The sequence below is a fragment of the Nematostella vectensis genome, chromosome 5 (assembly GCF_932526225.1).
Source record: "Nematostella vectensis chromosome 5, jaNemVect1.1, whole genome shotgun sequence".
NCBI classification, from domain to species: Eukaryota; Metazoa; Cnidaria; class Anthozoa; order Actiniaria; family Edwardsiidae; genus Nematostella; species Nematostella vectensis.
The window spans coordinates 9613498-9628386 of record NC_064038.1 but is presented as its reverse complement, the minus strand read 5'-3'; the positions used below and the strand labels follow the sequence as shown (position 1 = coordinate 9628386).

At 53.5% G+C, this 14889-nt stretch overlaps 1 protein-coding gene across 1 annotated transcript; it reads left to right on the top strand.

Annotated features, from left to right (window-relative positions):
• Positions 1-549: 549 nt before the first annotated feature.
• On the top strand, positions 550-1532 carry LOC5508709 (histone H1-delta). Its single transcript, XM_032377553.2, has one exon. The coding sequence runs from the start codon at positions 630-632 to the stop codon at positions 1314-1316; it is 687 nt and encodes a 228-aa protein (XP_032233444.1). The 5' UTR covers positions 550-629; the 3' UTR covers positions 1317-1532.
• Positions 1533-14889: the final 13357 nt, after the last annotated feature.

Here is a 14889-nt window from a genome sequence, read left to right as displayed (position 1 = left end):
GTGCTTTAGTGTTATTTTTACTGTATCTTTAGGAACTGAATCGTTGAAGGATCTAGTATGGCCATTTTGTTATGAATGGTAAGGGTCGAATATCAAATTTTTGTAAAAGTGGAGGAAATTTAAATAACTGAAGGGCTCTCAAAGGAGTAATTTGCGGATATGTGAAAAAGTAACGAAATCCATTATGTTGAAAAGGATCCGACGCTCAAATTGTTTAATATCGGTACGTCTCCACAAAGGCTGTGATTGCAGAAATTGTCTAATAAAATTTCAAATTCGTAAATTTCAAATTCGTTACTTATAGTATTACAGAAAAATCCCTTGATTTCGGCTAAATTAGAGCTAATGTCACTCCATTTTCGCTAATTTTAAATAAAATACCCCAAACTGCAAAACGGCATTTTCTCCTGACGTGGTGTTCAGCTAGCTATGTGGCTTCTTTTGTTTTATTTCGAAACTAAAGATCAATGAAGGAATGCATGCTTCACGTGCACGTTGGAATGTTGTGAAATTGTGAAACTTTCGGCTATAAAAGCAGCCTTAATTTCCACAAGATTCATTCTACCCTCGAAGTACAACTTGACCGTGCAGAATCGGTTCCTCTTTGACAGAAAAACAAGAATCATACCATGGCAGTAACAACAGACGCCACAGCAACCAAACGCTCTCACCCAAAATACAATTTTATGGTCGAAGAAGCGATCAAAAGACTGCACGAAAGAGGGGGTTCCTCCAGACAGAAAATAGTCAAATACGTACAAGCGAATTTTGACGTCGGAGACAACTCGGAAAAACTAGTAAAAGCTTCTCTGAAGAAGGGAGTCGATTCTGGCCGACTCGTGCGTACTTCGGGTCAGGGCGCTTCAGGCTCATTCAAACTTTCCCAAGACACTAAGAAAGAAGGAGAAATGGCGGAGAAGAAGGCCAAAGCAAAAGAGAGAAAGCTGCAGAAACAGCTAGAGAAGGAAGCCGCAGAAGAAGAGAAAGTAAAGAAACCTAAGAAGTCTCGGGACGGAGAAAAGACGAAAAAGTCGAAGAAAGTCACCTCCGAACCGAAATCACCTAAGGTAAAAAAGTCTAAAGACAAATCAACCAAAACTACTAAAAAGTCCGATGCGAAGTCGCCGAAGAAGGATGCAAAATCGCCTACCACTACGAAGAAAACATCTAAAACTACAAAAACAGCAGCAAAATCTCCGAAAAAATCCGAGAAATCTAGCAAGGCCGGCACTAAGAAGGTTGTAAGCACCAAGAAACCCAAAAAATCTGCCGGCGCTAAACCAACAAAGTCTAAAAAGTCAAAGACAGCGGAATAACAACGAACTCTAAATTTGCTCGGTTAGCAACGTGTACATATAGATTTTATTTTTATTTTTACATTTTTGTAATATAGCATTCTGTATAGAAATGTGTTTTTAAACGAGGGAGAAGTTGCTGTGCCTTCGTAAACAATGTCATTGTGAATCATCGGACTTTCAAAACCCATTCATGTATAAATTGGATTTGGACGAATAAACACACGAGCAACAACCGCTTTGAGGTCTCTTCAGCATTTTTTGTATATCATCATTAAATGACACTACGAAATGCCTACCCTACCTTAAAACCTTTCACTTATATCAATCTAGCCAAAACAAAGCATAGATAAACTTTCAAATTCTGAAAAGGGAATTTGATTTAACCCATTGACTCCCGGCTATTTTTGAGCTGAATTTACAAAAAACAGACTGAAAACAGATACCTCCCCCCCTATTCTGAGTTTTATACAACCCGTCAAAGTCAAACACGGCTGCACCTAGTCAGCGGTATCCAAGCTTTCCAACAGTGCTTTGCGGTACCCGCTTTTAATCCCTCGTCGTTGTGCTGAAGCCAGCACAAGTTGATGGATGCTTGTATTTTTCATCAAAAATACAGCTATGAGCACATTAGGAGAGTGTCTCAGGACATCATGAAGTCTTTTGGGGCATAATTGATTGCTTTGCAAGCAAAGGTGGATTCATGATGATTTTTTCTTGTTTGGCTTTGCCTGGATGAGAAAATAATTTTCTAATGAATCACCACAGCTCTCCTAAGTGCTGTCTTTTCTGGAACCAAATTGATTCCAAAATTGTTTACACTGCTATTCTGGGTCTGTATGACCTGGAATTGATTTGTTTGGCTTCGGGGTGAAAAGACTTATAAAAAACCATCTGACTTTGGGGAGAGGAGTGTTGACTGGCCCTCCCCTCGTGAACTTTCCCCTGGATCTCCCAGAATGCTTTGCAATACGTAAAGACATCTTCGTGGTTGTACAAGCCTTCAAGGAGTGGACATTGTGTTTTGAGGCCATGGAAATGTACCTGGAGGATCAGAATAAAGGTATCTATTTGTGTCTTAAGCTGTGTTTGCTGATCTCTCTCCCTTGTGTGGTATTTTGAGCGTTTTATTGAGAGGGGTGATTCTGCTTTTTTCTCCTTGTTCGATTTGAGATTTGTCAAAGAACCTGTGCTATTATTTGGCTTAAGAGTAGATGCCAACACCTTGGTTGGATGTATATCTGCAAGACCATTTATCCCTTAGACTGATGCCTGAGTATCTTCATCTTGTTGTGTTTATTTTGCATTTATGAATTTTTTGGGTTGTGGGTACTTCCCAAAGCCGGTACAGGCCGGTTGAGGGGTCAATGTGTTAAATTTGAATTTTCTACAGATCTTTGAAAATTTTCCTGGCCGTGCGAAAGGAGATTGAATCGAGCAAATAATTCCAAGTTTTGGCGGGAAAATCTGAAACAACGTATTTTCCTTAAATCCGTTAAAATTCAGAGACGGCAATACCACAAAATATTGGCGAGGTTTTTTCTATTGCAATGCTACCCACAATGAAGCGAAGAATAGTTTAAAAGTCTAGAATTGTATGCAAAAAAAGAAAATATCGTTTTGTTGTAGGTTTCAAAAACAGCGCGCGCTCGTGAGAATGTCGTCATTCTTGATTGCGAATGCAGCGCGCGCGCACTAAAAAATATCTGCTAAATTTTGCAATACTCCAAAAACTGGAAATAGCAGATTTGTTTGCTGAAGTTAAATAACCATTTGACTACCAGGTTGAGATATAAAGATGACGGTAAAAGTTGTAAGCACGCAACGTTCTTCAGCAATAACTAAGAGGAAATGAAGACGGGAACCGGTTTAGCGCGCGCGTATGTTTTCTCATGTAATTTGGTAATAATAATAATAACTTTATTCCAATAAATACCAATACAGGTACATTAGGATAATATGGGGGGACCGGGGGGTTTCAGTGAAACGGCCTGGGAGGCGCGAATCGCCCCTCTGGGCCTCCCAGCCCCGTCTCTATATATCAGGCAGATAACGCCTCACGTACATAAACAATCGGCAAAAGCTAATGTAGGCCAAATCGATTTTACGTACATGAGCTTTTGGCGATTGCTAATGTAGGCCAAATCGATTTCACGTACATAAGCTTTTGGCAATTGTTCATGTAGGCCGGGCGCGTTTCACGTAATGAATAATTAATTAGGGCCCCCAAGGACTTGCAATTAGACATCCGTCTGTCCTGTGGTATACCGAGCGTTCGAAGGATGAGGTGCGGAAAGGATTATTGCGGGTGGCTAAAGGTCGGTCACGCAAACACGTGCGGCCGAAGGCGCATTGACACCTTCTGCAAGGTGCACCTCCAAAGGCTCCGTAAGGGCATCCCCCTCCCCGTGCCGTGCAGGATCTGCGGCATAGGGACTCGGTTGGAGACGCGGTTGTGCCGCCCCTGCGGAGCGAATCGTGTAGGGCAGAGGATGCGTGGCGTCGAGAGGCGCGCTCGGAAATGGTTCGCACTCGTCCTGTCTGACATCGCAGCCCGCGGCACGGGCAATTGATACTTGGTGGCACAAGGCATACCCAAACGTCCTGTCCGACACCGCGGCCCGCGGTACGGGCGATTAGGGGTTGGGTGGCACAAGGCATACCCAAACGCTCGTCCCGCCGGCTGCGATACGGGCAATTAGAGACTGGGTGGCACGGGTCATACCCGAACACTCGTCCCGCCGGTTGTGATACGGGCAGTCGGAGATTGGGTGGCACAGGGTATACCCAAACATGGACGCTTATATAGAGGAGATTCTCGATAGCATGCGTGACAAAGAGGCGCCCGCCGTACTGGCAGGGCTGGTCCAGAACATCCTGGACGAGGACATCCCCGACGATGTCAAACACAGGCTGCTTAAGCCGCTCGTACCGGAGAAGGTGTGGACGGAGGAGGTCTGGCGCGAGTTCGACCCTCTGCTGCCGGGACGACGGCAAGAGGGCCCAGAGAGCTTAGACCCCGAGAAGTACTACTCTCTCTTCGTCGGCGGCGCCCATCTTCGGTTCCCAAGCGTGGATGCTACTCTACGGGGCCAAGACATAAGCGCTAGTGTTTACCAGGAGATACGAGATCTTGGTGGAACAGGTGTCATTGCTCTAAAGCCGGTTGTGCGGGGGCCTGATATTAATGACGACGGCTCGGTGTGGTGGGTCTCGCACGAGCGAGAGTCTCTGCGGGCGAACGCAGTGCTTCCGCTAGTGCTCGAGATGGTGGACCCCGACCGGCGTTACAGACTCTTTACGGTCGTTGGTAAGGCCCCCGCAGAGCCATTGGCGCCAATCACAGAGGAGAAAGGGCGCTCGGAGCACAAGATCGGTGGGTCGTTAGTCAAAAGAGGGGGCCAAATCGCAGTCGGTGCCCTGGAAGGCATCGATGCGGGTATTTGGGAGAAAGGACGAGAGTACCTCGTCTACTTGAGATACGAGCTTCGCCCTCTACCTGAGCGAAATGGTGAGCCTGGGCCAATGTTTGAGCGAGAGGGGAGTGACGCCTTCGTTAACTGTGTTGTGAGCTATGTTGCCGACTTCTTGAGGAATCGCGGCACCTCGCGCTCCCTTGGTCTAACCAAGACACGAGGCAAGATCCTCGAGCGATTCGACAAGAAGCTGGCCACTACAGGATGCACCAAAGAAGACCTCTTTGAGATGGAAAAGAAGCTCGGGATAAAGCTAGTAGCCGTGGACGCCCTGGGTAACGTCCTGTGGGACTCGGGGAAGTACGAGAGGGGGTACACACAAATCCGCATCCCTTTCCACAATAACCACGCCTGGGCGGAGCTTCCGACTGAACCACCTGCGATTGCGAGCGTCCACGGCCTAGACTTCGAGGCTGAGAGGGAGCTTCGTTCGTTATGCCAGGGGGAGGCAGCGCCTCGCGCCACCAGTGCCGCCACAAAGACTCGCGAGGCGAAGGCGCGAGAGGTGCTCATCCGCTTCATAAACAGGGCGATCCCCAGAAACACGAGGGTCTTGCTGTGTGGGCGTGTTATAGTCACGCACGAAGGCAAACTGTACCGGTCGGGACAGGACGGGCGGCTATCGACAGGGCGTTTACATACGAGACTGGACATGATCCTCAATGGCTCCCTGATGATCACCCAGCCTACCAAGAGTACACCGAAGCTACGCACTCGATGGACGGCGCAATAGGGTATCGCTTCAAGAAGTGGACCCAAAGAGAGAACATCAGGCCAACGCCTCTTAAATACAGGGACGTCTGGCGAGCGGCGCAGGTTGAGTCCAAAGTGTGGAATAGCAAGGAAAACTTAGGGGCGCAGCCTCATGCGCACATCGACATGCGTGCGGCGTACCTAGGATGCGAGGACAGCGTCTTCGGCGGCGCCTCGGACGCCATTGATTTGGTACGGAAATACGGCTTCCCTACGAACGTGTATCGTATCGCGGATGTTGCGGGACGGCCATTGAGCGAGGTTCTTCAACTGACCGGGGCCATTCAGCTGATCGAGTGGGGGTTCTCTGAGGCCTGCCACCCCTACACTTCCGGGAGGGTAGGGAAGCACTTGGAACAAAACGAGGGCTGGATCACCACGCCAGAGCTCAAGGACCTGTTAGACTCGGGTGACCTCGCCATGGCCGCGGCGAGGGAAAAAAGGACTCCATCATTGGAGTCCTTTAAGGGAGGCTTTTCGGCTTTGAGAGGCACGCGCCTCAGGTTTATGTCGTACTTAGGCGCAAAGCCAGTCATGCGAGTCTTCGTTGCGTTTATGTCCGAGATGACGGTTGGCAAAGCAGTAACCCACTCGCGGTTTGTCTTGCCGGATGCAAGCTCCTTCGAGTACTGCGCACGGAATAGGCGCTGTGCCAGCCAGTGATGGAAAGACTCGGCGAAAGCTTGGTTCCTGTGGTGCCCTGGCTCAGCCCGTCGGACCTCCACCCCGTGGTCTGTTAGGAGCTTTGTGGTAGCACCCTTGAACTCCGTGCCGTCATCAACCATGAGGACTTTAGGCCATGTGAGAGGTCCCTCTGCATAGATGCCAGAGAGTTCGCGGGAGACGACGGCCGCGCTCTTAGTCCTCAGTGGGCGGGCGGCTTTATATCGTGAAGCAACGTCAACGACAGTCAGGGCATACTTGTAACCGCGGTCAGTTGGCAAGAATAGCAGGTCCGACAGGTGGATACGGTTTGGTATCTGCTCCGAGAAGTGAGCGTAGGTAGTCGGAGGAGGGGGCGTCTGTGTGTAGCCCCCGACGGGCTGCGAGCTTACCCACTTGCGCACTCGATCTATGGAGGCTGAGCCCTTGGGAAGTTTGGCGTTGCAACGCATGTATCAGTCTCCAACAGGCAGATGCCGTCTGCTGCACGAAGCGCTCGGTCCGCAATCATCTACGTATACGTACGTATACGTATACGCGCAGCATGGAAAAGGCCGCCTAGACGCCGGAACGGGCAGCTGCATCACAGCAAGCGGCTAGCTGCGTAGCCGATGGCGAGAGCGCCGGCGCCAATGTACGCGAACTCGGCGTTCTTCTGCGTTTTGCTGGGGATGTAGTAGTCGGACAGCTCGGGGGCCCGCATCGACACTTCAGGGATTGTTTCGGCCGGGTCTGGTTGTAGAGTTTGAGCGCGTAGTCGGTGTCGGTGAAGTTCTGCTTTGCGAGGGACCCTATCTCGCGACTTTGAGCTTGACAATCGAGGATTTTTTGTCGCCGCTGTTGGTAGCGTCCATAGTCTTGTTGGTATTTCTCTAGGGCCTTGTCGTGCCTCTCCTTCTCAGCTAAGGCGGGGCTCTCATCGTTCGACAGGAACTTTGCGAGGTAGTTGCCACCAACGAATGCAGTCGCGTTTAGGACGGCGCCGCCAACCAAAATCGCGATAGAGGCCATGTTTGTGCGAAGCACACTTCGCGTGCTGTGTGTATGCGCAAAGCGCGCACGAGTCTAATACATGTACCACAGTACACTACTAGATGGGCAGGATCTTCTGGTCCTCAAGGTAACCCTTCAAAGCGACAGCACCTGCAACGGCGGCAGTCATTTTTGCGTAGTTCATGGCGTTCGCGGAGGGGTCTTTGGTGAAGTCTTCGCGCAAGACCTTGCGCCCAACCCAGCCGATACCGGCGACGAGGCCGGTTATGACTGCGGCGTCGGTGACGGTCTTTGTAATCTTGCTCTGCTGCGTCGTCGACATTATATATGCGTATGCACGGACGTGCGGATATGGGTGGGGCCCTTGTGTTTAAATGTTTGCTTACTCCATGGATAACAGCCGAGATCCGGGAGCGCGAAGCGCTGTCGCCGGAACGCGATCCTTGGACTGCTGTGCGGCCGCCAGCGGCGGCCTTGCGGGCGGAGTCACGCCGTCGGTACCTTCGGTAGCATGCGGATCGGTAGCTCGCTGGTTAACAGCTGGCGTACGAGTGAACGCGGCAGCCAGCTCCTGCCTACGTGTGTAGAGGCCGATCAATGACACTAGAAGACCAGCGACCCCGATAACCGACTAGCCGACCAAGCAGAGTTGCTTTCCGGGGCTGGTGTGTGTATGCCTTCGGCGCGCGCGCGCAAGCCCTGCGGCTCGCTCGGCCCCGGGGCCACCGGCGACTGCACGACACGAAGTGCCTCTTTCTTCGCTCTGTTAATTCGGTTCCACTTTGCCAAGCGCCTTCCAGCTTCGACTCGTCCAGGGTGTTTAGGTCGGGTCGCGGGCGGTTCGGGGCTCGTTATTCTCTCCGCCAACGCCGAAGGCGTACGTGCAGGTTCTTGATGGTGTTGTTTGTCAGGTTCCGCTGACGTTCCGGCAGGCTGGGCACTAGTACTTCCTTGAGGTTCCTCCATTTGTGTGTGTGTCAACACACACGCGGTGTCAACTACTTGGTACCAAGTGGTAGAAGAAGTGGCGAGCTTTCAAATGGACGTCTACTCTGGGATGGCAGACTCGCCGCTGTCCGTATGCCGTTTCGGCAGGCAAACCGCTGGTGAGTCCGCGGCTGCTACCTCGCGTTGACACCGCTCATCGGCGCTTGCCGTTCCGGCGGTGTTCACGTGACGTGCTATGTGTAACGCCCCGGTGGCTAAAGCCATCAAACGACCGCAGCGTAAAGACAGGCTTCCGCACAATGTGCGGAGCTCGTTGTTGATGATGTAGTCGGACACTAGGTCATTGTGAAGATCGACCACACTGTCGATCGGCAGCGCCATGCCTACTAGCTTGGTCGTAAGCTTCAGAAAGCTGTCTGCCAGGGCGTCTGTAGTCCGGCTGGCTAGAGCGGTCTCGTATCGCCTCTCGTACTTCCTCACCTCCTCGGCGCTCATGCGTTTGACGTCGTCGTGAGTCAGGGCCTTACCTACCATTTCTCTCGACTTCCCCGAGGCTACGAGAATCGCGAGTTTCTCCCTCGCGTCTGCTATCTCAGTTTGCTCACCTCCGGTTGCCGTTCCGGCAGGATGCGTCGAGCAGTCCAACGACTCGACGGCCGGGAGGCCTGCGGCGCCCCCCTCAAGAAGACTCTCGTATTCGTCGCTCATCATGTCGTGGCTAAGGTGCAACACGTGTGTATACGTACGTATATGTGCACACACACGTTATGCCCTAGGGCGGTGGTTACCGTTCAACTAGGGCGATGGTGTGTGGTTGACGCAAGCAAAACTCTAACAAAACTCTAACTTTTTCGTCTTGAGGGCCTTCATGTACTCTTTCATCTTCTCTTCTGAGAGCTCCGCGCCGTAGTCATGCAGGATAGCTTTCATGTCCGCCTTGCTCGGGGTATAGAAGACCACCAGGGCCGCGATGTTCTCGCGGAACGGCTTCGTGATGCTGGTGAGCTGCTGCGTGATCACCCACACGCTAATACCCACGTGGCGCGCGCTGAACGCCAAGTTGACGAGCTGGTCAGAGCGCCTCTTTACGTCTTTCGAGGCCGCACAGTCGTCGAGTATGATTAGCGTATTAGTGCCTTCGAAGAGAGCGGAGACAAACCTCAACAGTATGTCGATTTGACCCGCCTCAGGTGCGATGACAAACAGACGATTGTCGCCCTCGCCGAAGCCGTCGTATGTTTTGTTGTAGACAAAGGTAGGGCACACGAGTACGATATAGTCAAACTTGCCCCGGAAAGGGCCGTGCAGCCGGTCCACTACGAATTGGGTCTTCCCGCATGACGTCGGGCCCACGATGAGAGCGTTAAATGGGACGTTTTTCGGGTCCATACCGCTCCGGCGTATGTGCTCAGTATTGTATGGACTCTAGCTGTCCGTTCATAAGGTTCATTTGGGCGTCGGCCACCACAAACACGTGACAGTTTACGTTACCCGTGCCGCTTGCCGTGCGTTTTATCTCGAGGTGCACACCGTCGCGGGTATTGACCAATCGGAGACCACCCCCATGGATAGCACTGTCGTCCGTCGTTCGAAGGTCGATCCACAGAGCAAACTTGTTATCGCCATAGAACGACTCGGGGCCGACTGCCGGGGCGGCGAGCGCTCCGCTGTGCCCCCTCGGGGAGGGGCGGACGAACCGCCTTTTCGCCTCCCTCCAGAAATCCTTGGGGCGCAGGCCCTGGCTGAAGACCTTGTTTGGCATGCCGTCGATTGTAACGCGAACGCTCTTGATATCGGGGTACACGAACTTCTCAGAGTCGCGAGCCCCTGCCGTGTATGGCTCCACAAAGAGGAGCAACAGACCACTCATAGACCTTCGCAGCAGGTTGACACTCTCGTTGATTATGCTGTCCGTCCCTTTGCTTATCACGAAGGTCTTGTGGAGGTTCACTTGCTCGTAGAAGAACGTTGTGCCGTTTTGGTAGGCGGCGGCTGCAGACCGGGCGAGGTTGTCGTCCCTCAGGCTTTCGTACTCCAGCTCTAGATTTTTGATGCCATAGTATAATTTGGTGGCATCGCTTTCGACTACTACCTGATCAACCGCAGCGAACGTGATCTCGAAGAGCAGCGCCTCGGAGAGCGCCCTTAGGTACAGCACGCCGTGGTCCGTCAGCAGAGAATGGTCTTGCGGGATGGTGTACCTCGCCCCGTATGCGGCGTTTAGGGTGTTCTCCTTGGCGTTACTGGTCGCTTTATCGCCGGCCTTGGAGCGAAGCTTGCGCATGTTTTCTGACTGTATGCCCTGCTCCAGGTGGTCCTCTCTCTCGACCTTGGACAGGTAAAGTTCCTCATACGTCTTGAAGACGTCGTAGCGGTCGGTGTCCTGGAGCGTTTCTCCTGCAAACGTGATTTTCAGGCGGCTCATGAGATTTCGGCCGACGTTGTTCACGACGGTATTATTCGCAGGGCCTGAGACGGAGAGATCGAGACCGACCCTCAAGGAGCCAGGCACGAGCGTGACGCCTTCCGATAGCTTTGTGACCGCCACATACAGCGTCTCGCCTGGGGAGGCCGCCGGCGGTTTGAGAGTGACCCGGTGGACAGTTCTCTCGGCTTTCAACCCCAGACGAATTCTGGGTGTTCGTTGGGGGTCAAGTTTATCGCTGACTGACATCGTATATATATATATATATATGCGTATATATGCACATAAAGTACGAAGTCGCGTGGCTATGGTGCGGACTGTTAGACATGTCTAATATAGCATAGCACGAGTTTTGCGCACGCATCATGGATGATGTTGACGTTGACATTGACGATACCTTGCCGGGTGCGTCCGCCGATCGCGGAGCGGGGGACGACGAGACGACGCCCCTTATCCCGTTCGACCCCGACGATGGGGAGTCGATCCCAATGACGAGCACGTCATCGCGTATGCATGCTGCGCATAGCATGGCTTCGCGAAGCGCAACGCAAACCGCAGGAACGGCAAGCGCTGAAACCTCGTTCATCACAGGGGATGCAGCGACAAGACTCGGTCTCCTGTCCCTCAGGAAGGAATACCCAGACCTTAACGAGAAACTGCTACGGTTACTGTCAGACTGGAGGGAAAAGACGCTAATACAGGTTCGTGACCTCGGCCCAGGAGGAGGTTGGACTAAACCAAGTCCGCTGTTCAATAAGGACGGGAGCATCCGTCCTTATAAGCTGGCAATCGGGCCCGTGGCAGAGGTAGACGCGGTCATCCAGGAGAACACAGAACGGGTCCAAGAGCTGCAAGGGGTGGTAGCCGCAGACAGGGAGACCATCGACGACCCTAACACGTCAGAGAGTCGCCGCCAAGAGGCCCGTGAGCGCAACCAGGAGAGGCTGTCCGAGATTGACGAACTAGAACGCGAAAACCGAGAGTTCGAGAACCAAAAGCCGCTAAGAGAGCGCATCAAAGCCATCTTCAAAAAGTACGGCTTTACCGTCACCGCTATCGGGTTGGCCGTAGCGACGACGATCGCGGCCATTGTGACGTCGCTCGGCAAGTTGCTCTCCTCCGTGGCCAGAGGGGTCGGTAACGGGCTTAAGGCCATCTGGAAAAAGCTGAGCGAGCTTCTCCCCGAGCTAGTAGGCAGCATCGCGAACTTAGTGTTTAAGGCTGCAGGGGAAGCGGTGAAATTCCTTGGCGAAAATGCGTGGCTGCTCATTCTAGCCGTAGCCGCGTTCTTGGTTCGTCGAATGCAAAGCAGTCATCGGAACAAGTAATACGCCGCGGCCACCGCGAGTGCCGACAACCCCGCCTTGAGGGCGGTGTGGTCACTCTTTTCGCTCGACATGCTATGCGCAGCGGGGGCAGGGGCCGAGCCCTCTGCGTGCTCTTTCGCAGGGGCGGAATCCTTGCTTTGCCGCCGGGACGGCACGCGGTCGATCCCGTGTTGCACCCTAGGATGGCCACCGGCCATGTTATGAGGACCGACTGGCTTTATCTCGGTGTTGATCGCGTTTGCGCCGAGCGTCATGGAGTCCGTGGTTTTTTGCAGCTTATTGTTGTAGCCCACGACGCTTTGCGTGTTTATCACCAGATCGCTCGGCATCAGCCACACTCCTGGTGCGACCGCAAGACCCAGTCTCACCTTGGCCTCCTGCACGGCTAACTGGTACCTTTGCACGCTTTGAGCGATGTCGTTTTCTATGATCGCGTCTTCGAGCAGCTTCGTGAACTCCGCCTGCGCCTCCATGGCCGGCCCACCGGCCCCTGCGATGGAGGAACGGACGTTTACCTGCGCGCAAAGCACTGTGTAGACTAACGCCTCGACCGAGCGGTCGAGTCTTCCTAGCCCTGCTTTTGTCAGCCCTTCGCCTTTGGGAGGCGCAAACCAGCTATATTGCACGCCCCCGTGGTCGTCGTTGCGTATGTAACCCACCTGCTTCCCACTATTGTACGTCCCACCTTCGTCGCTAAACAGATTGAGGTGGCTCTAATACTCGTCCGCCGCCGTGTCGTAGCCACGGATCACGTGCACGTTGCGATACCCCTCCCCCGGGTAGAACACAAACACATCGCCTAGCCCGTGGTTCCGCCCGCCTTTCCATCGGAAGTCCGGCTTACGCGGCAAACCGAACTCTATACATAGACGCTCGAAAGCGGCCTTCTTGTAGGGGTTACCTTTTTGCGTGAACGGGCTGTCGCCAGGCAGGGGGGTACCGAGCTCGTAGAGTATCCTCCGGGTGGTAAAGTAGACGTGAAACCTTAGAAATCCCCTGATGACAGAGGAGAGCGTGGCGAAAGTGGGATCAGTTAGGGACACCTCACATCCGGCGGTTGCGCACCAGACCGCAAAGTTGAGTTGCTGTGGCCAGTACCCATAAGAAGGCTCCGATAGCCACCGGCGAGACTCCTTGGCGAACTTGTGCGTGACTACCGTCTATTTAAATATGTCTCGGACCCTAGTCGTGAAAGATTTGTCCTCAGCCACGTGTATCTCCAGCTGCGTGAGTAGTGGGGTGATGTCTGAGGCCGTGCTCTCCACGGGGGTCGCGGGCACGGCGTAGAGCAGCTTTTGCGCGAGGGTCAGAGACCTAGGGAAACCTAGGGAAACCGGTTTTTTGACTTGTTCGGCTATAGCGTGCTTGATATGTTCGGCTATAGAGGCTCCCGCCGCAGCTGCCGCCTTCTTCGTCTCCTCCTCCTTCCTTCGGGGAACCTCATTCAGCATCTGCCAGCCTTCCAAATCCATGCTCAGCCCTATTAAACACGAAGGCGGGCTATGTTCAACACAATGGTGGTCCTACATGCTATGTTCACCGGAGGCGAACTGACGCTCTTCTTCGAGCAGCCGATAAGGCGCCCACGCTTCGTTGCGCTCCGGCAGTACTCGCTGTTTAACAGCTGGTATAATCTCGAGCGGGAGCATCAGATAACGACTATAGCCCCCCTCCCGCCCATCGCTACTCTGCCAGCCGGACACCACACGGCCGAGTCCATCGTGGAGACGATCAACCGCGCTAAGAGCGATATTCTGACCGCGAAGCTGGATCCCCTCACCGGGAAGATCGTGCTCGTGTCCGGTGGCATTGTGTTCCTGAACGCCGAGCTTTGCGCACTATTTGGCCCGGGGGCTAAAGACGATCAGATGGGTAGGCGGGGCCTCGTACTGTCCGTGCCCCCCCCCCCACTTAAGGTGACTTTGCCGAAAATAGAGGCCCTTTACATCTTCTGCGACATCGTAGACCGCTCGCAGTGCCTCGGCTTAGACGAGCCTTCAAACGTTCTCGCTTGCCTAGAAACCCGCGGGAGGCCGCACGAGAAAGTCGTCTATGGGCCCGTAATTCCCGTTTGTGTCGCAGCGTCTTCCTCTGAGTTTGTCTCGAGTATCCGAATATGGATCAGGGATGACCGCGGTAGACGGGTGGACTTTAAGGGCAAGCCCGTTCGCCTCGTATTAGAGCTAACCTAGGTCCGACATAACAAGCATGGCAAACAGCGACGTTAGCAGCGGTGGCATATACCCCCCGCTTCCCAGCGGCGGCGACGCGCAAACGCACACGACGCCTACCGCTCCGGCGGTTCTAGACAATGAGATAACGCATTATCGACAGGTGCGGAAGAAGTATAAGCGCGCCTTTGCCGTTACCCATGCTGTGTCTGTGGCATCCGGCACCGCTGCAGGGGCGCTCTCCAGTGCCGGGCTGGGAGTCTCTTTGAGTGGGATAGGGGTTCTGATCGGCGCTCCGCTGGCAGGGGTCGCTGGGCTTGTCGGTGTCGTGGGCGCGGGCGCGGGGGTGGTCTCTAGGGGTCTTACGAGCAAGGTGGCTAAACACGAAGACACGATGGTTTTAGCGGAGAGTAAGAAAAACTCGATCAGCGAGCTGGTCTCTAAGGCTCTGCAAGACGGGCGTATCTCAGACGAAGAGTTTCGGCAAATACTTCGGGAAGAAGAGAGATACAACACGCTCAAGGCCGCTATCAGAGCTCGACACGGCCTCGCACCGCGTGATAAAAAAAGCGAGAAAGGGCCCTCCCTGAAGGCACGCGAAAAGGCGAAAAAGAGGCTGCGAAAAATTCGCGAGGAGTTCGGGAGCGAGGTGTTCGAGTAGAACTCAGGTTTAAACGCCACGCCAGCGGCTTTGAATTAACGGCCGAAAAACGGTTATTCCGCGCTCCGTAGGTTGGCGGCCCTCCTCGTTTTCGCCCCCCCCCCCCCCCGACGCCGTCGCTATTTGCCCCAAAAAGTCGTGTACGCGAAACGCGCCCGGCCTACAGCCCAATTATT